The 27,216-nt window shown below is 35.3% G+C and overlaps 1 protein-coding gene across 1 annotated transcript; it reads right to left on the bottom strand.

The window, feature by feature from the left end:
* Positions 1-129: 129 nt before the first annotated feature.
* AMMECR1L (AMMECR1 like) lies at positions 130-21,878 on the bottom strand. Its single transcript, XM_015816196.1, has 7 exons — positions 21,803-21,878; positions 19,787-20,231; positions 7,278-7,388; positions 6,941-7,055; positions 5,776-5,866; positions 4,901-4,997; positions 130-1,719 (listed from the first exon to the last, which is right to left on the bottom strand). Exons 2-7 carry the CDS (start codon positions 20,191-20,193, stop codon positions 1,608-1,610), a joined length of 933 nt encoding a protein of 310 aa, XP_015671682.1. The 5' UTR covers positions 20,194-20,231; positions 21,803-21,878; the 3' UTR covers positions 130-1,607.
* Positions 21,879-27,216: the final 5,338 nt, after the last annotated feature.

The raw sequence follows: 27,216 nt of genomic DNA, 5'->3' as shown, positions 1-27,216 counted from the left end.
GGCTTTGCTTTGAGATTGCATTTACTCTTCTGTTTTACCCTGATAAGGTTAATTTGTTCAAAAGATATGGAGATTTTTATCCTGTATTCAAATGGAATTTCTAGATACTTTTTGGTATTTTTTTTTTTTACAAAAGCAACTGTTGTTCCATATAGTGAAATATGGTATCATATTGCCATAATGCTGAGTTCTTCATCTGATTGTTCCTGTTTTTCAAGATGATTATCACTTTTTTCAGAAATCCTGCATTTCATTTCATTTAGAAGATTAATGCTACATTTTATGAATTAACTTTGGGGATATTGTAGTTCATATGATAACACTTAATGACTCACACAGGAAAATTGAGATAGTGAATATTTTGGAAAAAATTCTGTTTACTGTTCAGTGTCCTGCATATTCAATTAACAATAGAAAAGTTGAAAATCTACAGGATATTAAAACCTGGATCCCAGTTAAATTTTCTTGGTGGGTAAATAACATTGTTTAGATTCCAATTGTAAGTACAGTTAACTGGACGCAATTAATTTAAATTAATTTATTTCCAATTACTGTATATTATTTAGGGCTAAATCATCAGTGCAGCAAGAACACATGCAGATCTGATAACCAATTTCAGCTAACATTTAATGTGTTTAATTGCCTATTAGTGCCACACTAGCAAAAAACCCTGCTGCCTGTGAAAAACACAGGCCTCATGGAATATTTTCAATGACAAAAATCCACTCTTTTTATTACAATAAGAATAGTTTTGTGGGAAAAGATCTGCTGCAATTCATTTGCAAATCCTACTACCTGAACTTTAAGTAAGACACCCCAAAAACCCCAAAGATTATCCTTTTGGGATACAAGGAAACCTATGCTACTTCCATACACAACTCTTAGTGGTTTGCCTTTTTGTATGCAGTACCTTATCTAGTAAGTTACTTTCTTTTTGTGTCAAATAAAATAAACAAAAGTAGCTAGGTGTATAAATTGAAACCTTCTGGATATGAATAGGCAATGCATTTTATCTGCAGTAAATTTTATTTTACTTTTTAAATCTTTGATTAATTGCCATCTTTTGCAAGGAGGATAACTTCCAGACATACCATCCTTATAACAAGTCATAACATGTTTGCTTGGGACATGTTAGGACTACTTAGCTTATGGCAGATAAATATTAGAGATTAAAAAAAAAGAAAATACAAATAACCTAAAAATCTTTTTTTGGACTCCGTTGCCAGACTGCCAGAAGAAATCTCCTACTTGATCAGGGGGCATTGTAATTAACAATTCAAATGAACACAGTGCAATTTAATACAGAGACAGAGCAGTGGTACTGCCATTCCTCAAGTTTCTCTCTATCCAACAGCAATGGTCCCAGGTACTCAGTCCAAATGAACCCTCATTCTGAAAAATGAAGTAAGCTTGGGCCTCTGAAATTCAGTTGCACTCACTTTGTAGCCCCCACCACCCATAATCAATTGGAAGGCAGACTTGGCAACGGAAGCTAGCATCATAAAATGGTGCAGTAATAGAAGTAACTGGACCAGGAAGAGGAGGCATCTGTTCCAATGATGTCGTAGCTGGCAGCTGGGGGGCGGGACTGGTCATGCAGCTTTGTGTCAGGAGTAATGATTGTAGAGGGGTGGGGCATGAAGAGTGCCATTTTGAAAACAATGCTGTCGTGAAGCCATGTATTCTGCATAACTGATTGTCACCTTCTCACTGCGGTATCTGAAAGAAAAAATGACGGAATTTAAAAAATATATTTATAAATAAAACAAAGAGATCAAATTTGCCATAGGTGAAACTGAAATCCTACTGCTATATGTTGATGCAATAACCTATTAAATTTCCTATCAATACAGTTCTCTTAATTTAACTTCTTCACTCTGCTACCGGCCAGATATAAACTTCAGAGTTATGGAAGCTGTAGTCCAATTAACTGAGACAATATCAATTTTGTAGGAAAGGCTTTTTATATTGTTAAGTATTCAAATAACATGAAATATCTATATTCCAGTAAAAAGTCGTATATTATTATCACCCTTTTTCTATAGCAGTGGTCTTCCACTCACTCTGGAAGCAGAACTGAAAAAGGCTTTAAGTTGCTTCTGGTGTGAGGAGATATTTCCTTCCAGGTTTTGGAATGACAAACCAGAAAATGCAAGGGATATGAAAATGTGATGTGTATATAAATTCAATGTACCATTTTCTTACAGCAGAAGCAGGCAATTCTCCAGTGGAACGTTCTAGAGGTATCCCTGAGAGTGGGATCGTAGCCCTTCTTACGAAGTAATGGAGTTACCTTTTAGCTGAGATACACTTTAAGCTTATACAGTAATGCTTTTTAAAGGAGGACATAGAGAGCCATGTGTAAATCCTACAGGTGCCTTTCAGGATAGGGGCATTGGTGATACAGATGGCTGATCATAAAACCAATGGAGTCAAAACAATAACCAAGTGAAGGATAAACATACACAACAACCAATGAAATCAGCAACCAACCCCCCTTGCTTCAATTAACTTTTCAACTCTGACCTTAGCTGCTCGACCAAAGACTCAGAAAGAATTCTGATAGGAGAAATGGGGAACAGTCTAGTTTTTCTGTCCCCCACGACTTGGAATAGTTGGGGAGTCCCAACATGGGCTTTCTTGCTTTTTATTCTGCCTCTGAGGTATGGTTAGTTTCTGGTACAGTATGTGCCTGGTTCAAAGAGACTGCAGCCTACCTAGGAATGCTTTGGATTTTCCCATGAACTTCTGGGAAGAGAAGATTGTTATGAGTGGGAGTGGGGAGAAATTACCTGACTGAATTAGTTAGGAAGGTTGGAGGTGGTTGCTGCCTTGATGAAGGGATTGTGGGACTGGGTAATCAAAGTGGGCAGCTAACATCCCCTCTGGTGTCTAGGGTCCCAGTGGTGCAGTCACTGTTGGCCAGTACATCTGTGGAGAGTGCAGTGGTGAAATGAGAGAGCATGTTGCTGTTTCACTGGAAGCTGGACCTCATGATTGGCCAAAGTTGTTGGGAGAAGTCAACTGCTATAACCCCAGGCAGCAAACTGCTACACATGCATGGAAGAGTTGAAGGATCCATGTGCTCTCTGTAGTGAAACAGGACCTGAACTGAGAAGAGGTCATCTCCCACTCCTCTTAACATCAAAATATTTTAAGCCCACATAACTTCCAATTTAATATTGATGCATGCTTGATAAGGGGAACGTCATAGAAGGAACCTTCCATCTATAATTGAATAGTTTTACTATCTGTTTCTCCACCTTTTTCTTTGTGCTTCCTTTTTAGTTCAATTGACTCCACTAATGGCAGTAGTGACCAATAATACTCAATGTTAATATGGTAGGTGTTATTGCTATCTAGTATTCCACTCACTACTGGATTCAAAATGTAAACATATGGGGAAGGAAAACATGAAGAACCAGCACACATGTACAGAAATTATGAATAGAAAAACAGAACATTAGCTAATCAAGTGAAACTGGGCATGGGCATATTGTGTATAATGCTAGACTGTAAAATTAGCTACCAACAGATGTGATAGATGTGATGATGGATTCTAGTTTAGAGCATCTGAAAAAGGAACTAGATAAGTTTATGGATATCAATGATTACTAATATTAAGGCCATTGTCTAACTCAAGAAGCAAAGATGGCTCTAGGAGAGGAGCCCACAGAGTTGGGAGAGAGTTGTGCATCATACGTTTAGAGTTATGTTCCCACAAACGGCCCAAATCAAATCTCTCATAAATTCTGCTGATGCCAATTTGGTACTGAACTTTAGTTGACTGGATTCTTGTGTATAGGCTTGAGTAATAAATCTTCTGAACTGCTATTGTTATGTTTACATTCTTTATCATTTTTTTTCCATTTTATTGTTGTAAACTAGATTAGCCAGATGGTGAGATGGACAGCAAATAAATTTAATAAACAGAAAAATAAATAAACTCTGCCCCCCACCTCTGCCTATTCTTCTCATAAAAGAGCTGACTTAAATACCTGTTACAAAGAAGCAACAATAGAAAAGGACATTTACAATTCATGAAATTAAGCAATTAATTTTCATCTTATTAAAAATAATGTGGCTAGTCTACCTAACATTATCATACTTTACTTCTAGAAATATCAAGGCCTAAATATTCCCTAATGTTTCCATTTTATAGCCTTAAAAAAAAAATTGACTCTTAATTATTGAAAAAAATCTTGTTTTCAAATGGGTAGAAAAAATTAAGCAAGATCTCACTAATTAATTCATAGATTATCGACTGGTGAGAAGTAGAAGATGGGCCTCCCCTGCTATAGCCCCTACTTTTTGGAATATTCTCCCCTCAGAGATTACAATAGTGCCAACCCTGCTGGCCTTTCATAAGGGGTCTGGAACTTGGAATGTGTTAAAGGCCCTATTTCTTTGCTTTACTGTTAGTTAATTATCTCGGTTGCTGTATGAACTTATACTTAGGATGTTTTTATTGTTTTAACTGTATTAATAGTTTTAGAATTGTAAGCTGCCCAGAGTCACTTGACTGAGATGGGCAGCTATAAAAACTGAATGAATGAATGAATGAATGAATGAATAGATAAATAAATAGTTTACTATTGTTAAAATGGTAAAATAAAAATTAAAAGACAACACAGATTTTACTTTGTCAAGATGTCACTTTTTTCTAAAATTCCTTTGTAGATTAAAAAAAAATTAAGAAATATAAAATAATTTCTAATACTTCCAAATTGTTGGCAATTTCGGGAATGAAGTGATCGTGGTGGTAGAAACTATAGGATCAGGAACATCTAATTTAAAATTTAAAAACTTGCATGGAAAAAAACAATTTCCAGAAATATGCTCTTCCAATTAGAAACAGAAGCAATGATAATACTAATACAAAAATAACAAGAAAGTTTACCTGGTGAGTTTAATAGTTTTCCTAAAGTCATTGGTAATTGGAGCCTTAAAACCACCTTTCCTGAGCAAGGAGTCTATTGTTTGAATCTGATCCCAATCTGTTTGAAAATGACAGCAGCAGACTTATAAATATAAACTTAATTTAAAAAAGATATAACCCTTTAAAAGAAAGCTCAAGTTACTCAGGTTATTGATAAGCTGCTGATAAATAGCTACTGATAAACAGAATAGTAACTGTAAATATTGAATACTACATGATTAAAATTTCACACATATTTTAATAATAAACAACCAAAATTATCACTTCTAATATTAGAGTTCATACTATTTTAGGTATATATTAAACAAATATAATCATGCTTTAAATGAAGTATACTGTAGCTATAATTTAAAAATTTAAATCTACTAAATTTCCCTGAAAGGTTTAAATTATACTTTGGTCTTTTCATGCAGGAAGAGAAAATGTGATTCTCTGCATGCTGGAATAAATAATTTGAGGAAATGTAATATATTTCAGGGCAAAACATCAAAATAAATCATTGACTTAAACCATAATCTGTTTTCACTGTTTTAAATATTTAAAAATCCAAACAGTTATGAATAATGCAGCAATTAAAACATGATTGCCACCTTGTTCCTAAACAAAAATTAGCCTGTAAATCTAACAAATAAATAAAAATAAAATATATGTCTTAAAAAAAATCACCACACACTGAATGTATTACTATTTTTAGCCATTTAAGGTCAAAGTCTCTGCATACTTCAACCAAAGATGAGGAATGGTTTTATTCAGCACTGTGTATGCCATCTTCATGATTTACATTCTTTACACAGATTTTACTTATAATATAGAATTACATTTTATTCCACGCTCACCTTGTTCCTTAGCAACTTCAGGTAAGTATGTAGCTGTGCGCTTGACACCTTTCTCATTGATGAACTCAATTCTGATCCCATGGATTCCAACCTAAAAGTAGAAATATTAAGTCAGCTGGGAGGTAATTTCTGGGAAAAAGGATTTACCCTTGCCATGGATCTTATTCAAACATCAATCTGAAAAAAGTCTTGCCTTGCCTCCAATTCATGTATTAACCCCTATTGGCCACGAAGACAGCTTCTCAGGGTGATTTTTGCTTGGTATTTATTACCAAGAGTAAAAGGTGACTGACTGATCATTCTTGTTCTGTTATTCTTAATAACTGTTTCCAAATCCCTAATTTAAATGTACCCATTTCTTTTCACTTTCTACAGTGTCCAATGCTTTAATTATAATTTCAGTTGTCATTGACAAGATCATAAAAGATACGTATATTTCTAAATGTTCTTCCTCATTAGAACCATTATTTTTATTTTTCCAGTGAAATCTCCATCTTTATTCCTTAGCTTAAGAAAACAAAGCTGTATATCACCCTTTAACATTAACTTTGCTGTTTTCATTTTCATAATGAGCTGTCCTCTCTTCTTTACTTTCAAGAGAAGATGATATATTTTCTATATCACAATTGGCTCATGTTTTGACTTCTAATGTTTATTTCAGCTGCTATCTCATCCAATCCTCCCATTCTTATAGCATATTTGCTAAACAAATATGGGAAAAATATTCATCTCTATCTCACTCACTTTTCTGTTCTGAACCATTCTGTTTCTCCAATCTCAGTTCTTCCTGCACCTTTTCCTAGGAAGTTGGCATTCTTTATTCCTATGGAGGCCTATCAGCTCACATGTAAATTACTCTTAGCTTCATCTATTCTTCTGATTTTGATTTCATAGATGTCCTTATGAGGAATCCATATTTGTGTTGGCATCGTTCTCAAGGTCACTGAAGCTATTGAGTCCTGCTTTTGTATCAAAGTAATAATCATTTGAGAGGGACTGAAGTAATTTATTCAGTAATTCAGATTTAAATTGTCCCTTTTTTCAAATCCCATTCTTTAAATTCTATCATTATAAGTTACCCTTACTATGGAGACAAAGTACAAAATATTGATCTGAATCCAAATGGCACGAAAGAGTGATAGAAAATTCAGATCCACAGTTTTACCTCCCAGTCCAAGTAGTTAGTGGCATCCTCGAAATTAGTGAGGAGGGAGACAGAGCAGAAAAGTTTAGGCAGCTCCTCACGAGTCAGGGGTGGAAATCTGCTGTCCTTAAGTGCACTAAAGTGGAAAGAAAACATGGTCACAAACTTATATAAAACAGCTCATGATAGTATAATTTGGAAGGTTTACTACATTCAAAGAATTATTTAGTCAAATTTAAGAAAAATTACATTGCTTTGAAACAGAACAGATTTATACATACAACAAGCAGAACTAAATAAAAATATATATACAAAATGAATCGGGCTTGGTTTTCTGAGAAATCACTGTTGATTTTACCTGGTTAATGTGTATTCCCTGAGTCCTGAGTGAAGATTCATGGCAGAGAAAGTTCCAATGCAGCCCCGAAGTCGTTTGTCTCGGCCTGTCTTCCATGTCACAAAGAGTGGGCTGAAAATGGATAAAACAAAAGCTTCAAATAATTCTTGCTGAGAAAAATTAAAATACAAAAAATATGACTGCATTTATAATGAAAAATCAATTTATGTCTTTTGCAGCTTTCAATGCCTCTGTTTCACTGAAGTAATGTTGAAAATTACTAACTGCTTTCCTTCTTTTATACTTTCCAAAATCTTAGAAGTACTTAAAATGACAGGCTACATTGTTTTTAAGAATGCACAGGAATTCAGTAGCAGTATTTGAAAAACAGGCTTTAATAATACTGTTACTAACACAAAGACTATTATTTAATAATTTCACTTGGCTTAAGTATGCAGAAGATTGAGTACCTGCTTCCTTTCTGTGCAAGAAGAGAGAAAATTGCTTCTTTTTTGGGCAGGACTTGGCAATATTTTTGGATGATCTAAATCAGGATAGGTAGGCAGCATAATCCTATTGATTCTTCTGAAGCGTTCAAATGAAAGGCAGGGAATCCGAGGCCCAAACAAATTTTGTTAAATGTCAGCTACCAACTTCACTTTTTCTTTACCAGCTACACTGTTGACTGTTTTTATTTAGCAACATCTGAAAGGCCACAGGTTTCCTGCTGCTCTGCTAGTGACTTTTAATAGCTCTGGTAATGGTTTAGTACTTGACTGGTCTTCCAGTCCAGAAGCAAGATTTTATGATGGCTCTTTCCTCAAGACAACAGGTTCCAGAAGGGCTGGGAGTATGATGTTCTTCCTCATGGAAGCCATCCTATCCTCAGTGTTCATTTAATTGTCTGTATTGCTGTAGAGGTTAAGGCGTCAGGCTAGAAACCAGGAGACTCTGAGCTCTAGTCCCATTTTAGGCCCAAAGCCAGGTGTGTGACTGTGGGCCAGTCACTTTTTCTCAGCCTAGGAAGGAGGCAATGGCAACCACTTCTGAAGAAACCTTGCCAAGAAAACTGCAGGGATTCGTTCAGGCAGACTCCAAATATTACACACATTTGAATGAAAGGAAAGAAATGTTCACATTATATATAAAGCATTTGTTTTAATACTTAACAATTTCCCTTTCTCTTAGTCAAGAGATACAATTTAAAAGTGACAACTTCATTCTTAAATACAAATGGACCAATATCACAAGAAATTTTGTTATTCTGGATATAAAATACCACATTAAAAAAGTCTGATCAGATAATCAAATAACTGATTGCATATCTAAGAGCACTTTAGACTCCATGCAGATAAATAAAGTTAAGTTCAGTTAACACAGAAGAGTTGGACAACCCACTTAACTGCTGCCAAGAAAAATATCTGTTCCTGGGCAATAAACTCTTTTGTCTAAAATATTAGCTTTGAACTTGGGGAAGGGATACTTCTAGATATTTGTGTGTCTGAAAAAAGATGCTGTTGCTTTCATATTAAATTTAATGAGTGGATTCCTTAAAGCAACATTTTTTCACCTTCACTGGGTAGCCTGAAAATATAAAAAAAATATTTTTGTATCAATAGAGAGAGATGAGGACAGGAGCACTTCTAAAACATTTTCGAAGTTTGCAGTCCTGATGCACTAATTCCCTAAAGACTGGAAACAAACCTTTGTGTTTCATTTTCTTTTCTACATTTTGTGCTTACCGACATTACAAGCTTCAGCTTGGAATTAGTGCTAAAACATAAGTAGGTCACTGTTTCAGTCAGGTATAATGAACTATAGTCAACAGCAAATTACACTTGTATTTTAGTTTGAGTTTGAACACTGTATAAAATAGTAAATCATCACTTGCAAGAAAGAATCTGAAAGCTCACAGGTAAAGAAAAAGAAGAATTATGCAATCCTGAAATATTTGGGTCTATGACAATTTGCCGCAACCAACTTGCCATGGCCAACTAGCTGCAGCCAACTCGCTATGGGACAACTCACTGCAGGACAAGAGTTACATTAATATCAAAGAAATGGTGGAATAGAATTATTAGAGAAATGGTGCAAAAGGAGGGACAAAATGAAATTTGAATGACAAAAATTAAAATAATTTTATTTATTTTAAATAATTAAATTGAATTGTTAAATTGTCCTATGGTGAGTTGTCCAACGGTGAGTTGGCCGTAGCAATTTGGTCACAATGAGTTGGCTGCAGCGAGTTGTCCCATTCCAGACATTTTTCAGACTATTTGAGTCTTCATGAAGCTTTTCTTAAAGGCAATTTGAAAACTCTGAATGTATCCAATTATTAGTAAATGTAGAATTGGAATTGCTTAAGTAATTGTATTTTAAAATTATATTGGTTATGTTTTTTTTATTTCTAACCCCAGTGCAAAGTGCTATTTTTGATTTACAAAATCCTAAATGATTTGACTCTTGGTATTTTGGGGAAGTCTGGTTATGCCTTTTATAATGACCAATAAGATCCTGTTTCAAGAGTCATATTATATGGGTGCTAAATGTCATGGACCCACAGCATTTTGTACTGATTTCTGCAGTACAGGTTGTTTAACAGTCTTTGCTATCCATATTTTTTAAAAATAAAGCCTTTTAACACATTTTCTCCAAATATATTTATCTGTATTAATATGCTTCCACGATGCCTAAGAATTCTTAAGTCGCTTGCATAATAAAAGTTTTATAACAATCTGATCCTGTTTCAAGTATTCCAACAAAGAGATTCTAAACAGTGATAATATGTGATGGAACTTAAGAAATAAGCCATAATTATAGTGCACTATAAGATAAATGAATCAATGCATACAAAATTTTATCTCTACTTCTCTATTTCATGTCTTATAGTGCTGCCAAAAGCCTTATTTAAGGACCAAACTAAATACTATATGACAGATCTCGTGCAGGTGAAGAAAATATAAATCAGATGCTTTTTGAAGGAATTCCATCCGTTTTACAGGGATTCTCGTATCCCCCCCCATTATGATTCTAATTTAGAGTGTTCTTCTATTATGGGTATTTATCCTAAGAGCACAGATAATTGGAACTGCCAAAGTGTTAAAGCGGTCCTTTGAACCAAATCTAAATAAATTTTTCAAGAATTATTTTTTATGAAGAAATTCTAAAGCCAGGATAATGTTATGCCTAACTTAAGATTAAATTTAGTTTTTGTAACAGAGCAGTTTACTTTTAAAGATAATCTGAGAAAATATAGTAATTGTGATATGGTTGTTTTTAATTTGTTGGCTATCAGATTTGTATTTTTAACTTTATATTAGTCTAACGTGCTTTCAAATAAAATCTTAACTGTTCTCCTCTGTAATTACCTCCTGACCTAGTTTCTGAGTTCTTCAGTATGCTACACTTCTGTTGATATCCAATGATTAAGAATATCATCAATGGAATTAAACTAGTTGTAATAAGTATTCCAGATCTAAATCTGAAGCTCATTGTAGCTATTTAGTGTATAGTTTTCAATTTTGTTTCTATTTTTAACAATATGGCAAAAAAAAAAAAAATGCTACAAAACCCTAGTTTGCTAGACAATTAATTCAAACATACAAAAATCTGGATGAAAATTAAAACTGCCATGTCTATCTGAAAAAAAGCCTACTGTTCCATTTCTTTATCTAATCAGCAAATAATCTATTAACATTTATCTTCTATTTGTAATATTTTAAATCAGCTCTTACGATTTGTAATGTTGTTACATAAACTATTTTTAAATATATGAACATGAAATCCTTGATAATAACAGTAATCCCATTAAAAATCACAGTAAACAGTGTCTAAAACAAAATAGCTACAGAATCACGTATTTGATTCTGATTTAGAAACGTAAGTTTCTTAATTCAAACTACAGATGACTCCCTTAGCTTTTTGTTTAGTTAACATTGTAAACAAAGTAAATCTGCTCTTCTCAGCCTCTCTGCTTCGAGTTTCATTTGATTTAGAGTTATTCCTACAATGGGAACAAAGCATAGTTAGAAACAGAGATTCTTTTTTTTTTCTTCAAAATTGGTATTGACTACATCACTGACTTTATGTTTTTGGTGTTCCAAGCTGGAAGCCAAGAATTCTATACTGCTAGGATTGTAAGCCACTGGTAGAACATTTAATAAATTCTCAGTGCCATGGATTAAAGAGATCCATTGAGATGGCTCTTGTATATATATAAAAAAAACAGTAAGGTTAAAAGAAATAAAAATCTGCATCTTTTTTTATAATAAGCTAACTTAAAATATAGGCATAGAACACAGCTATGTTGTCCAGTTAGAAAATAACAAACAGCATAGTATCTTCATTAAGGCCAATTGACACATTACCAAGTAGCAAACAAGTTTTGAACTCAGTGCTACTCTTCAAATAGACCCTTAGGCAAATAGGTGGGTATGACTTAAAAACAACAACATGCCTCCTAGAATACTCTCTGTCTTGTAAAAACTGTAAATTTAAGTTTCAAGTGGAATCTGTGACAAAACATTGCAATGTAGAGTGCTCTTGTACAGGATAATAACTAACATCTTCTTTTTCCAAGGTAATTTCCCCTTACTCTCCTTATCTGCCCCCTTTTAAGATGAACAGTTTTTATATACATTGTGCATGGACAATGTGCATCATTCACTTGCTCCTCTGAAGAACTTTTTCAGTAAAGCTTTTCCATTACTTTTGCAAACCTTAGTGTTAACAGAAGATTCCCAATTATTCCTCCTCATTATTGGACAATTTTTTTTTAATTTTTTTTAAAAGTTTTTTATTAATAAAACAATTAAAACAATTAAAACAAAAAAGGACATGACATGACGTTCCAGTATATATAATCCTAACAATTCGTTCCTTATCATACTTAAAGTTCTATATATACATCTCTCTCTATATATAAATATATATTCCCCTATATAATACAATATTATACAATCTTGAGCTTGTTTCTCTATATATTAACATATAATTTTATATACCACAAACTTAAACTTTAACTCAAAACCCGAACAGTTCTTCTTGACTCATACCAGCAGTAAAATTTGTCCCAGATTCCAAAATATTGGACAATGTTATTTACTGCATAAAGAGCCTCATTTATGGAACAAAAGTCTTTTATGTAGCTCTAGATTTTGCTGCATATTTTTATATATGACTTGATCCCTATCCTTGTAATAAAAACAGGAGACACTAAATTTAAAAAAAAAAAAAAAAGCAAAACGCATATATAATAGTAAAAACTGTTGCATGCCACACTGCCAAACCTATAATAATCTTAACATGGAGAAAATGTTCTCTTTCCCATCAACAGTAGCCAAGCATGAAAGAACTTCACCCATAATAGCGTTTGTTTCATTTTAGTGAGCTTTGTGTGAACTCATCAAGCAAAGTTTATTCCAACAGTCAAGGTTAACCAGAAACCTCTGCACTGTGATAGAAAACTATCCCCAATCACCTTATTCTACCAAATAAAACATGATTACCAACACAGATATTATATATCATGGCAGACTGAGGTAGCAGAAATCTAGCAAGTATGAGTCTCTCAGAATTAATATGCAATTTTCATTTACTGAATGGGAAAAACATTATTTATCAAGGAGGCTCTAAAAACCCGAAGACATAAATTCAAGCCCTATTGTGAGAAATGGTAGAGTAAGGTCCAATTCATCTTCTGCATACATTGATAGCTAAAATTAAGTTAGACACAAGGATGAAATAGTAGGCAGAACTAGAATCCACACTAGTCTAGAGCAACTCCTTACTCCATCATCAAATATATTCCCTATATACTATCTATATACATGTTCAGACATTTACACCTTTAGTTCACAGGCTGTAAGGGAACATTAGATCTTTATTGTATTATAGCAGTTACATATACAATAACTTTCAGTTCAAGCTCTGAATGCAGTCTCACAACAAAAGGAGTTGGGAGAAGTCCACACAAACAGATATAGATATGTTTTCTTAAGTAATCAAGGGAATGCCAAATAGGGATGCATACAACAGCTTGCTATTAATAAATTATATCTTTGTATTTTTCTTCCTCAATGTTAAATGACTGTCTTGTTTACAGAACCAGAAGCCAGGCCTCCTGTTGAAAGCTGAAGGGCCTATTTCCTTAGTATAACTAAAATTCAAGTGGTTGGATGATAGAACCATCCATGCACCAAACCTTAATAGTAAGAAATCTCTCTTTTTACCCAGTATCATTCTGAGCAATAGAAACCAGGTGTTAAGTGAACATTACCGTCTATACTAACAAAAAGACAAGCGCTGCAATAAAGTGAAATCCTTATTTTTATTTTAAATATTATGTCCCACACTTCTGCATGTAGCATATACAGTGCTGTAGTTCTAAAATAAAACAAAACCACATAGAAGGGATTACAAGCCACCCTGTCACATTTTATAAATGGAAAACTGTATAATAGTAGTGGGTGTGGGTACTCTTGCTTAATTTCCATAGAGAACATTGCTTCACTTGTTATGTAACTGGTTGCCGAAATATGGAACCTATTGGCAACCACACAGTGGAATAATTGGAATCACATTGGTCTAGTTTTGCTGTAAAAATTTCCTTGTAGTCTGCATGGCACCAAGAATGGAAAATATCCAGCCCTCTACATCTAGTAAGTACAGTTTGTAGAAATCTAAAGATATAAAGAGAGAGTAGCAATTAGCGGATGTAAGGCACAGTCTCTGAATTTAAATACATGGTACTTATTTGTGAAGAAACCACTCAATACTGCTGTAGGTGCTCAAATAGTATATCAAATCTTACCCTAAATACCCACTTTTCAGGAAAGAAAACCTCTGTATGTTTATTCTCGTATTCAGGTTTTGATGCTGTGAGGCAAAAGGGATCATAAGTATATGATTAAAAGCAGCAAGATTTAGAATATCTAGCCTTCACTAACAGTTATGTATTTGCATTTTACTGTTTTCAAGGCTACTGGAGCACACACACTAAACCTGTGGTGCCTCAAAGTATTGTAGAAGAAAATATCAATTTACTGATAAAATTAGTCAAAATGCAGTTTTAATTTTTTATTGGTAAGGGTGGGAATATTGATTGAAACTATATTCTTAAGTATGGTTTCAAGTCTTACAAGTCTAGCTAGTTTAGGAAACAAAAATCTGAAAAGATTCCTCAAAAGCTCTTTATTGCTTGTAGCGTAATGTAACAACATTGAAATGTTTATCAAGTAAATTCATAGCTTGTATGGACTGTAATTAAAGTAGTTACTCTAGGTCATCTTTTTCATGTTTCTCTCCTCCCCCAGACTGAACAATCTGCTTCACAGTGCCCCTATTTCCTCCTTCCTTAACTGTTTTGCTACCACTCTGTATTCCCAAAGCCTCTTTGGCATTCCATCATACATAGCTTACCTCTTCAAGATGCTTCGTCCTTTTATCCCAGTTGTAGGAGTAGTGTTGATAATCGACATTCATGTCTTAGGGTAAGGTAGCTGTTTGGAGTTCTCTAACAAATGTCAGCCATGTCCTCTGGGCAGGTTGAACTATTGTGGAAAGTATTCTTCTGTATTTCTCATCACCACACAGCCCCTTGGTCAGTTGCAAATGTTCTCTCATTCTCATTCTCACACTGTTTCCCTCCCTCCTTCTCTCACATACACAGACAAGAGCACACCTTAATATTTCAGCTAGAAATCTTGTGTGGAGTTTATATACTGGTAAAGATACACTGGGATTAAAGGCAGGATTAATTGAAATCTTAACTACACCATAACGTAGGAATTCTGCCATAATTTTGTTTTGGCTCTCCATTAAATATAAGAGGACATTTCCAATCATACCAACCCCTTTATCAGTGTAATGCTACACTGATGCAATAGTATTAGGATGAAACACAGTTCTTCTTCCAGTATCCTATTGGCAGAACATCATAGTAATAAGGATATGTTTATGTATTACCATTTTTACTCAGAAGAGTAAATCTCAAAATCAGTTGGTAAAAGAAACTTTCATTAAATCCTACTTTTCCCACCACGTCTACCATAGTGATTGGCATCTTAGTTAGACTCCATCTAAAGTTCCATTTGAAATGGTTTCTACAGAATTGTATTTTGTTAAGCTAAGGCCAGTGTAACTCCATGTTAGGTCCTGTGCTGTTCAACTAAGGCCATTCAGAAATTAGTTCTGAATGGTGTACCGCAAAACTCCCATTTTAAGTCTTGTGATGTTCAACATATTTTTAAGCAATTTGACTACAGGATTAGTATCTATGATTATCAAATTTGCTCATGACATGAAGATGGGGAGACAGCAAATTCCTTAGTAGATAATATAAAAATTCAGTAGTAACACATATGAAAAGGATTTAGGTGTTTTAGCAGATTACCAGCTGAATATGACCCAACAATGTTGTGCAGCTCCAAAAAAGAAACAAGAAAAAGCAATCCTAAACTGCATTAATGGAAGTAGAATATCAGGACAATATAAATTATTGTTCCTCTCTCTTCTGCATTAATAAGACTATTTCTAGAATACTACATCCAGTTGTAGGCACATATTTTAGAAAAGACACGGTCAAACTAGAACATGCCCAATGGGAGCCACCAATATGATAAAAGGCCTGGAAAGCAAAACAAAAAACAAAAATACTTATAAGAAGCAGGTGGAAGTTTTGGTATGTTTAGCTTGAAGATGAAAAGACTGCAGAGACAAGGCAGATGTCATCAAATCTCTGAAAAGCAGTCCTATTGGACAGAATTTAGACCTGTTCCAGAAAACAGGACAAGCAAAAAAATGGGTTTAATTTAGCAGGTAGTAGAGGGGGGGGGGCTGTGTGTAGATTTTACTAGAACATAAAAAATGGTAAGAATTGTTCAGTATTGAGCAGATTGCCTCAGGAAGTGGTGGACTATTTAAACAGAGACGGTGTTTAGATAGAGACTGGGTTAGCATCCATAGACAATGTTATAGTACTAGATTTGTGCATCAGCAGAAGGATGAATCTCCAAGTTAACTTCCAACCCTTACATTATACAAGTAGCATTTCACAGAGAATACAAACTACAAGAAAAAATATCCAACTACTGAAGTCAAATGATGTAAGTTTAACTGATGCAATATAGCATGCTTCACATGGGCTAAGAAACTGTCAAAGTATCACCAACATTCATTCATTCATTCATTCATTCATTCATTCATTCATATATATGTAAATATTGTTATATACCATCATCTAGAGATTCTTCCCAGGTGATCTTGAATGTCTATTCATGAGACAAACATAACAGAAATATTTTGCCATGGGATAAAAATCTATTAAGTAGACTTCTAGTTATCTATTACATTTATATCTGACTTCCCCTTCAGGTGTTCAAGATGCCATATATAACAGTGCCTCTCTAATATTTCTCACAACTTCATGGGGAGTTTAGGTAGAAAAAGACATGGCACAAAGTCACTCAGTGAGCTTCCATGGCTGACGTAGATTTGAACCTAGGTCTCCCCAGTCTTCAGTCAGCATGTTCATCTCTATCCCATACTACTTTATTAAAGTCTTTCCAGTTATTAAATATTAAAATATGTCCAGTTATTAATATATTCATGTTTTTTCCTATTCTTTTAAAAATTATAACTGTGTAGAGCAAAATGTTCACTGGCACATATTGATATTACTATAGCTACAGTTGAACACTACACTAATCCAAGATTACTGAATTAACCAAAATGCTTGATTCACATAACACTTTAAACCATAAACTAAGCATAGTGGATTATTTAACACAATGTATTAAACCATGAAATAGTCAATATTTTATCCTAGAATATTGTGCAAAGTCACCTTGCATATCTCTAATTACAAACTATGCTTCAGGAAATGTATGAATCACAAAACTGGGAAACAGTATAAATTGATCCTATATGTTTATTTAAACCATCACTTTTAATATTTGAATCTGATATTGATTTCTCCACTTTTTCTTGATATAAGCATGTCTTTAATAAGTGTAGGATATATACTATAGTACATTCTATTAGATTATATTAATTTATCCCAATACCACTTCTTTGGTAACTAGCAATGCTTCCCAAACATATGCAAGAAACTATGCAAAACTGTCATCATTCAACATACTACTTTTTGCTCTATTGGGGAGGCAAGCTCAACTTCATGTATAGTTGATTTTGTTTCACATAAATTGAATTCAGAGTGATTCTTAACTAACTACATGAGCAATATAGGGAATCAGTGCTGACCATTTCAGTTATACTGCATATGAAATTTTATTCCTTTAAGAAACTTTTTGCTTTTTCAAAAAAAGCAAGATACATCCTGAATCAGGACAAATTCATCAACCTCCCTTGATTCCCATCATGAATCCAATGGCAAGGATGAGAAATTGCTGTTGTATCCAGATTCCTGATGCAGGAAAAAGATATGGAAATGTATCATACATATCAGAAATTCCAGAAAAGAAGTGCAACAAGGTGCCACTGTTGCATTCCATTTTCTACATGGATGCTGTAAGTATGAATAATCTAGAAGTCAATGGATACTCAAAAAATAAGGATGTGTAATACTCTTTGGTTCAAGAAGAGAACATTCTGGATAACTCACAAACTTTCTGTTCCCCTCTAGATTGTGCTATTCTGGGAAAGTTCAGTAGTTTCCAAGAAAAAAATCCCTGAAACTGGATTTTGGAATACCATGCTTCAGATTACTTTCAGTTTGAGGAATTTACATTTAGAAACTAGTAACTGTCTCTAGAACAGCATAGTCCAGAAGAGCTTCAGTACAGTCTAGAACACTCCTGAACCAGTTTGTATCTTCCCACTGAAAAAACAAAGACTATATTGTATAAATATGAAATATGTAAGTAATTTTAAAAAACACTCTAGCAGAGCTTCGGTCTCTATCATTTTCATTCTTCTCTCTATCACAATATTATATTAGCACTATATAAACATTTCTGGTCTTACAAGTGTATACTTTCCAGTACCAGTAACACAGTTATAGGAGTTCAATTTTGTTCAATAGGTATTCTGAATTCAAATTATTTATTCTATAGAAAGCATAACCCTTCTGCCTATCGATAGTCCTCAACTTACAACTGGCTGCTTAGTGACCATTTGATGTTCCGATGGACATACCTGGTGGGTACTTATGATCCAAATCTGAAGTTTTGACAACTGACCGCCATGAGTCATGTGAACGCACTTCTGGTACTCAGCAACCAGGTCATATTTATGGTGGTTTGCAACATTCTGCGGTTATGTGATCACATTTTACAAAGTTTTGCCAAAAACAGTATTTACTTCTGATTTCCACCAAAGCCGCATTGGTTTGCTTTAAAACCATGATGTTTGCTTAACTATCACAGATTCACTTAACGACTAGGGTCAACTTTACAAACATCACAATTGTGATGGGCAGACTCCATTATTGTATCATGTTATGATAAAACTATTTGGTTTCAAAATCCTGAATGTAATCAAAGTTGTCTTGGGCATGCAACTTTCATTCTGACTATATCCAAATGATTGAGAATTGGGTTAATCAGCTAAAATACCATGTGAGTTCAATTTTCAATGACCTAAATACAATTGCACAATTTTACTTATACAATTGTAGTTGTACTTATACTTTGAGATTTTATTTAAACTGGAAATCTTTATGTTAGCTGATTATCAGGTGCAGAATCTTAAAAATATGGATTAAAATTGATTTTAAGATGTTGGTTTATTCTGATCTTAGTAACTATGGTTAGCTGAAAATTTCTGGTTTGCATTTATGCACGCAAAGAACATACTAGAATTGGATGTTTTCATATTTTCTACCATTTATTATTTTTATTATTTTAAAATGCTTTTAAAAATGTAACTGTAATATATATTTTGAATTGTAAGCAACCCAGTCTTTTCCTGAGATGAGTAGCTGTAAAAATTGAGCAAATAAAAAAATAAAAAATATTGAGTTGAGCAAATAGCAGAAACTCTGTTCATATATTAGCTTATTCAACCAAGATAGGCTGACCAAATTGAGCTAACCTTTTTGTGAAAAACTAACCGGAAATAGTGACCAATCAACTAATGCCTTGGGTAAAAAAATTAGAGAAAGGAAAATTCTGGGTTCCTTCAAATCATTTGTAATTGCAGCTCTTTTTGAGACCTTCATTATTAAGTCTTATTCATACTGTGATATTCAATATGCTCAGCGCCCAGTAGAATGAAAAAGATGGGGACAAACCAGAATTGCTGATTTAGTCTAGGGCTGGACTTTCTTTCCTCAGCTCTCCAAATCCTAATGCTCTCCAACTACCACTGCACAGAGTTGTTGTATCTCATAAACACCAATATATGCATGCTTTCTATTTATAGCAGACAGTTTCATTTTATATGTTAAACCATCTACAAAAATGACATAATATTTTAGATTTCTTAGAAGATAACCTGTTTTTTGAATAACTCTTTCATTATCCTTTTGGATGGATATTCAGTTTCCCTCCCATGCCCATAAATTTACTCACTAGGGATCATTGGTAAATCGAGGAAGTCGTGGCTGAGGGAAACCATAAAGATGACAGTAGAGTACATCAAAGCAATAGCAGCACATCTCCGCTGTCACGACTAGATTTTTGGTGCTGTTGGCAGTTCCATTAGGCCGGGCAAGTGGGCTCAATGCTCCTGAAGTGGGATTCATTCGAGTAATTGGAGAATTTCCAGGGCATAAAGTCAAATCCGATACATTCTCCCTTCCACTGCCCCCATCTCCATGCTGGTGGTTCTGAAGAGGACCTGAACTAGAGACTGGCACAGTTGTGGCTTGATTCCCGTGACTATGTGTTCCACTTCCAGACAATTTGGGTTTCTTTACCCCACAACAGCCTGCTGCCAACTTGGGCTCAAGTGGAGGAACACAGCGTCTTTTTCCCATCCTGATTCAGCACCTACTGTCTGAAGCACTGTAGAACCCTGATAAAACACACAATATGCAACATATGTCATTTCATTAATGAAAAAATATATAACAAAGTACTTTTTCCAGTAATAAAACAGCATATTTCACATTATAACATACGTATTATACAAGAAAACTTGCATATGACCTAGCCAAAAATTAAACAGAAAAAATTGAGATTACATGACATCAAAAGTTAATTTAAAAATGGATCAGCAATTCTGGACTAATCAGAAATCGTTGGACTACCATCTTATGTAGTTCTCAAGTTATTACAATTGGGACCGGGATTGCTATTGCTAAGTGATGTGGTCATAAAGTGTGATGTCACATGACCGCATCACTTAGCAATGACAATCCTGGGCAATCCTGGTTGCCACTGTAATCCTGAGATATGCTAGTCGGTAAGTGGAAAGTGGCAGGAGTTCTAGGGCTGTGCAAGTTACGGGAGATAGGAGAGAAGCTTTCAAGTGTGAAGCTTCAACTAATATCTTGTCTGGAGTGCAAAACTGTTGTTTTGACTACAGCTTGGCTGCTTGAATGTTTTGGAAGTATTCCAAGCTAAAACCAGAATGAGATCTAAAATGCTTGAAACTGCATGTTTCATACTTGAAATAGGACATATTGTGAAATTTGAACTTGAAAAATTTAAAAATGAGCAGATCCCTACTTTCTACTTTTGGAAATAATAGTCAGAGAAACCCAAGAATGATATTTCTTTTTTACTTAGGCTTCTGTTCCTATTAAAAAAATATTCTGTATCAAGACAGATGGTTATCCACACCTGCTATTTATTCGGACAAATACAATTTTTCTTTCCTTGCAGCCACCCTGCATTGTCTTCTAGAAACAAAATGGCGGTATCTTGATATCTTTGTATTAGTGAGGGCATCCATTCTTGGAAGTGTTATTTCCTCAGTTATAATTGGGCAATGTGGTACAAGCGATTCCTACTGGCTTTGATCAGGGAATCCCAAATGATAACGTAAATACTTCAATCTCTGGCAGAAGAGCTGTTTCTGCAGCATAACTAGCTTTATTTCAAATTATAATGTGAGCAGAAAAGCATTCTTAGCTGTAGGCCTCAAACTCTTTCATTGAATGACTGAAACAAATTATTACCCCAAAATGTGATAAAGATAGCAAAATTTGTAAAAATATTAAAAAAACATATTTCTACACTGGCAGCTAATATGCTAAATAAAACTTCAGCATGCAATATATTTATAAATCTATGTTTATACTAAATTGATACCGTTTACAACTATGTGAGAGAACTGTATAGTAATACTATGTGCAAAAGTTCTAAAAATGTGTATACACAATGCAGGTATTTAACACAATACTTCATGTTAAATATTTGTAAACATCAGTCTCCAAAAGATTAAGAATTAAGTACCTATTCAGTTCCTTTTGAGAGAAAGAAAATAAGAGGAAAAAATTGCACAGCTAGAAGATGACCTTCCCACTTTGCTGGAGTGTGGAACAGCAACAGCTGTCACAAATGTTAGCATTACCATTTACATGCTATTTGCATTTTTACACAAACAAGCTTTTGTATATTAGGCTTCAGATAAATGCTTACTGAAAGCAGAAACCTTGTACTGCCAAGGAGGAAGTGGACAGGTGGAAGGGGAAGCTATTTTATTTCTGGAATGAATTTCCTTTTCTCATGGCCCATTCCTGTTTTCAAATCTGAAAAGAAATAAAACCCATAAATTTTTAGATGAGCACCATTAGAGTGTTAGCTATCAACAGACGTGCAAAAGTGACTAAATATACATTCCAAAACATTTCCTACATGGATTTAAAGTAATTCTATCTCAGTGTCTGGAACAAATTTTCTTTAATATATAGCATAGATGGAGGGCATTGTAGAAAAAAATGAGAAAAGTAAAGTAGAAGAATACAAATTATTAGAAATATCCAAGAACAAGGAAGGACAAGGACGTGAACTTATCACTGAAATATGTAAGATTGGTGATATAAAAAGATTAGCATTGGGGAAAGAAAGTGACCTGGAATAACAAATAACCTTTATTAGAAAAATGTCTACAGAGGAAATCAAGAATTTTCAGAAAATTTCTTCCAACATTCAAGTGGTGACTCTTCCTTCTAATTAAGGCACAACTATATGCACACTTAAGTTTCCCTTGACCCCCTCCCCAATAAAAATAGGCAGAATACTGTAAATGATTGACTGTAGCTACAATTCTAAGAACATATTAGGGACCAATTGTACTGATGTGGGGCATGTTCCTGTATAGAGGCACTATTGTACATACAGAACAGTACAGAACAAGGAACAACCTAGATTATCTTAGCAAACGCAAAAATATAACTTGGATTCTCTTCGTTCATACATTTTTCCCAACACCATGCTATATAATTTAACATGGCAGGAAAGCAGCAAGGAAAATTTAAGCTTGCCAAAGTCCCCCCGTGAGCTGGATCCGCTCCAACCGGGGTTTTGATCCTAACGTGGCTACCGCATGCTCGCCAAGAAACTGGCAATCAAATAGACTCAAGACCCCGACCTAAGTGAGGCAGTGGACCAGAACAAACGTGAAGGGAGGCTGCTTAAGAGGACCCGCTGGCCTGGCAGGAAAGGGAGGCAGCAAGGAAAGCTTCCAAGTTTGCCGGCAGGCCAGGAGACAGGAAAGCGCGCTTACACGAAGGTCTGAAGCTTCGCCTGCGGGATAAGAGGCGAGGCAAGCGGTCTGCGGTGAGATCTGAGGTGAGCCGAAAGGCTGGCTACACTCTGTGCCTGCCTCTCCCCCCTCCCCCAGGGACGGGGCTGCCCCAAAAGAGCCTGACACCGCGCACCTTTTCTTTCCTTGACGCGAAGACGGTTCCCTACTCCAATTACTTTTCAACCTAACCACCGCCGTCGCCACCACCACCGCCGCCGCCACCGCCGCTCCTCCTGCTCTTGCCTCCTCCCCGCCGCCGCCGCCGCCGCCGCCGCCACCACCTCTACTACCCCGCGCTTCATGGAGCCATGGGCCAGGGCGGGCGAGAGCTGGAGAAGTGGACCCAGCCGGGCAGGGGAAGGGAGGACAAGACAGGCTGCGGGAAAGAACCGCACAGCAGAATCGGACGAAGAATCGCGGAGTCGCCGCCGGCTAAACAGAGCTGAAGCAAGGCAGGAGAGCCCCGGGTCCTCCACCTTCCCGGCGGTCCCTTCTCTGAGTGTGAGGTAATGGGAGAGGAATGTGCACACCGACCTCCCATCGGCCCCGTGAAAACCATAGACAGAGCGAGGACAGTTTCTCCAAAAGAACCATAGATGACAGGAACTTCCACCCACCGCATAGTGAGCCGTTAAAGAGGTCACGTGAGAAGCCCTGGCGACTATAGAGAACGAAGGGAAATGGAGAAGGTCGTCCTTTTAACGGATACTAGAGTTGATTGCGTATGTTAGGCTTTCGTTTGGAATTTCCTCAAAAGGCTATTTTGTCGGTACACCGGTAAGAACTGGCAGCCTCAGGATGATTAGGACAAGCTTGTTACGTCTTTAACAGCACGAGGGCGAAGAAAATAGGTCGTGAAAAGTACTTCGGGACAACTGGTCAATGTTTAGAAGCGCTGGCCTCTTTTGTACTCGTCTAGCTAACGATGTGATTTTATTTTTTTTTAAAAATCTAGTGTTGCAATTCAAAAACGCTCTGTTCTATCGATCAGGTTTTTTTTTCTTTTTCTTTTTTAATTCTATCACATAAATTAGAAATGCATTATTTTTCAGCCCAAAGTCTCACCACTTCAAGTGCACTCTTAAAAAATTGGAAACCAAACTACCGGTTTAGAAGCTCCGGCTAGGGTTAGGCTGTGTCTTTTCTTGCATATGGCCAATTTCTCACGGGACGAAGATTGACTGCGGTTAATAGCATTATATACATCTCAAAAGTGGGACTTTTTATAAAAAAAAAAAAATCGTGCAACAATATGCCTTTTAGACTTCTTCAAAAATTTTACAACATATACATTGCAGGTAATGTATAGCTACAGTTTACCTGATTGTAGAAAGTAAGGTGAACCAAATGGAAGAGAACTTTTTTGTTGAAATACCTCACTTTCCGCAAAGCTGTTATTGGCTACTAATCTGAGCCCCTTATTGGCAATATTTCAAAACACAGGTCAGCCAATAAACTAACATTTACATAATGCTGCATCTAAGTACATAGTAGACTATTATTAATGTCATGCATCTGTGTACATAATCTTCTATTTAAGACTTGTTATCCAGTTACATCTTGACTTTTTGTGATCTGATGAATATAGTTTTGCCAAGACTGTTTGCTCATGCTTGGGTGATTGGTGACATTATTTAACCACTTTTTCTTCCTGTCAACTTCTTTTTCAATTGTTTTCAATTTTTCTGAAATTCATGAAATAGCTTTATTGCATTTGTTAACTAGTACAAGAGAATTAGAATTCAAATATCCAAAAACTTAACTGATAACACCAGAATAATTAGGAAAGATATATACAAACAAAGAATTTGGATTAAAAGACAAAATATTAAGGGCATGCTCAGGCTGCATATATTGAACCAAGGAGAAAAGAAATTAAAATTTCCAGCCTGGTTAATATAAACTTTAAAATAGCAATATAAAATAGATACACCCACACAGACGTATACACTTCAATTTTCCTGAAAATCAGGTTCTTTTCCAATAGCACTTGTTTCTGTGAAAAGACATTCTCTACAGAATTATGAAGATTTAGCTTCATTATTTTTCCACTGAGCAGTCTGATTTTATTTCAGTATTATTTGCTCTTTCTGTAACTTCATTAATTTTCTCCAGAGTTACAATTGAAAGACATCAATTTTTCTTGATTTAGATTTTCAAATGGTCCAGCTTTCACAGACATATGCTACAATTGGAAAAAAAACATTTCTATGACAGAGCATACTTTTGTTATCATATCTTTGTGCTTTAAATTTTAAAATCAAAATTTATTTAAGATTCAAGATAAATTTGATTAAACATAAGGACTAAGTAAGTGTCTTTTTTTCAGATAATTAAATCAGCTATTTTCATGAAGGTCCTGACAATACTACACATTTTTACTGAGATGTACGTTCAGCTGAACTCATAGAAACTTCCTCCCTTAGTAAGTATGCTTAAGGCTGCAGATTTAAATGACAAATGTAAATGTATTGGCAGATTGAATTGTAGAGCAGGCAAAATCTACTGCAGATGTTTGTGACACAGCATTTTAAGGAGGAGTTTTCAGATTTTGCATTGCTAGGACCACCTAAAATGATAAATAGTAAAGCTTGATTGCTGTAGGTAAGGGCCGCAATTCCCATGTCCAGTACTCCTATTTGAGAAAAGGATAAAAAGCTGGAGGCTTTGAGTGGAAACCACAGCATGCCATAACACAAGATAAAATTAGGCATCCTGATTCAAAAGGCAATTTTGGGAAAGAGAGTAAAGCATCCATAGTCTGCAAAAAAACACCACATATTGTTTTTCATGCATTTTATACCTCCTATATAGAATATCAATGCATTGTATTTCTGTAGAAGACAGCTTGCTATTCTTGCAACTCTGCTTCTGGGATTATGGATTTTGGGACAAACGGGTTTCTGGGCACAATCTACGGGTCAGTCAGTCATCTTCTCACTTCCTCTTCCTCCATGTAAATTACTCCTTCCCTAGGGACTCCTTTCTGTCTCAGAAGCATTTCATCCTTTGCAGCCTGTCTACCTGACTAAACATATGACACTTCCTTTGAATGTGTGCAGAGTCAAGTAGGCTTCTCTCCAAATAATTTGCTGTATCCTTAATAATCTTGGCCCTAAAGTTCAAGGCTGGACTGTGGCTAACCTGCAAGTTGACCTGCAGAATTAAAGCTTGTAGTGGACCTGACAAAAAAAAAATAGGAATACTGGTCACAAGAGGGAGAGCTGGGCACCTACTTTAGGTTAGATTGGGAAATGGTCCAGCAGGTTCATCTACAGGCCCAACTGGTGGGCAGAATCTGTTGTCTCAGTGGGGATCTTGTACTTTCAAAGCTCCCCTTCCATTTTTGAAATGGACATATATTATCTACTACCTAACAGGTTGGGGCAGCATGGCTAAAAGTTGTTTTTTCATGGATGGCATAGAAATCCTTCTTTTCCCCCAGCACAACTGGATCTATCTGCAGCCGGCGGCTTGCCCTTCTCTGACAAGAGTAGTGCATTTTTGCAAGAAAGGGATATGTCTGTGCCTTAGGCTTGTGCTCAGACCCAAAAGTTGATCTTGCTCTGGAATAAAATTCACAGATGCAACATTCTGTTGGCAAGTCCGTCCAAATGTGTGACTTCACCTCAGATTTGCTAATGGCACCACTGGGGATCATGAGAACCATTATGTTAGAAAAATAGAGCAAAGAATTCCCAAATTGACTGCTAGTGAATATATGGCTATGTCTCTTCTGGTTTTTTTTGACATCAGTATGGGTGTGATTTGTGATTGCCTTCTTACAGGATGCTTTTCCATTTTCCATGGCCCTGGGGTTTTCTGGTGATCTGTCATCTCAGTACTTATTAGATCTGATCCTCTAATACAATTATTATTGCTTTTATTATATTTATAAGGCTATCCAAATAGGAAGGATTATAAGTTATTAACAACACAATTCTTTACATAATTTTTTTAGAAATAAATCAGATGAATTCATTTAGTCCCTTGTGAGCAAGCAAATTTAGATCAAGCCTAAAAAGGTCTATTGATTTTATGTACAAAATTCTACTGAATCTTGCTTCTAAATACATAGAATTGCACTGACACATAGAAAAAAATTAGTTTGAACCCAGTGACATGTTTGCATACCAGAATCTTAGTACCTTTGCAGAATTACTTGAATTTAAGTCATTTTTTATAAATTTAGTTGCTTATTAGAATTACTTTTCCTTTTACATAAAAGTTGTGAAATCAAATGTAATTTTTGATTTAATATAAAAAGATATCAAGGAACCCTTGATGTTGCCCTACAATGTAAGTA

This window comes from Protobothrops mucrosquamatus, unplaced genomic scaffold (genome assembly GCF_001527695.2).
Source record: "Protobothrops mucrosquamatus isolate PMUCROS unplaced genomic scaffold, P.Mucros_1.0 scaffold413, whole genome shotgun sequence".
Lineage (NCBI taxonomy): Eukaryota > Metazoa > Chordata > Lepidosauria > Squamata > Viperidae > Protobothrops > Protobothrops mucrosquamatus.
This window is presented reverse-complemented; position numbering and strand designations above follow the sequence as displayed.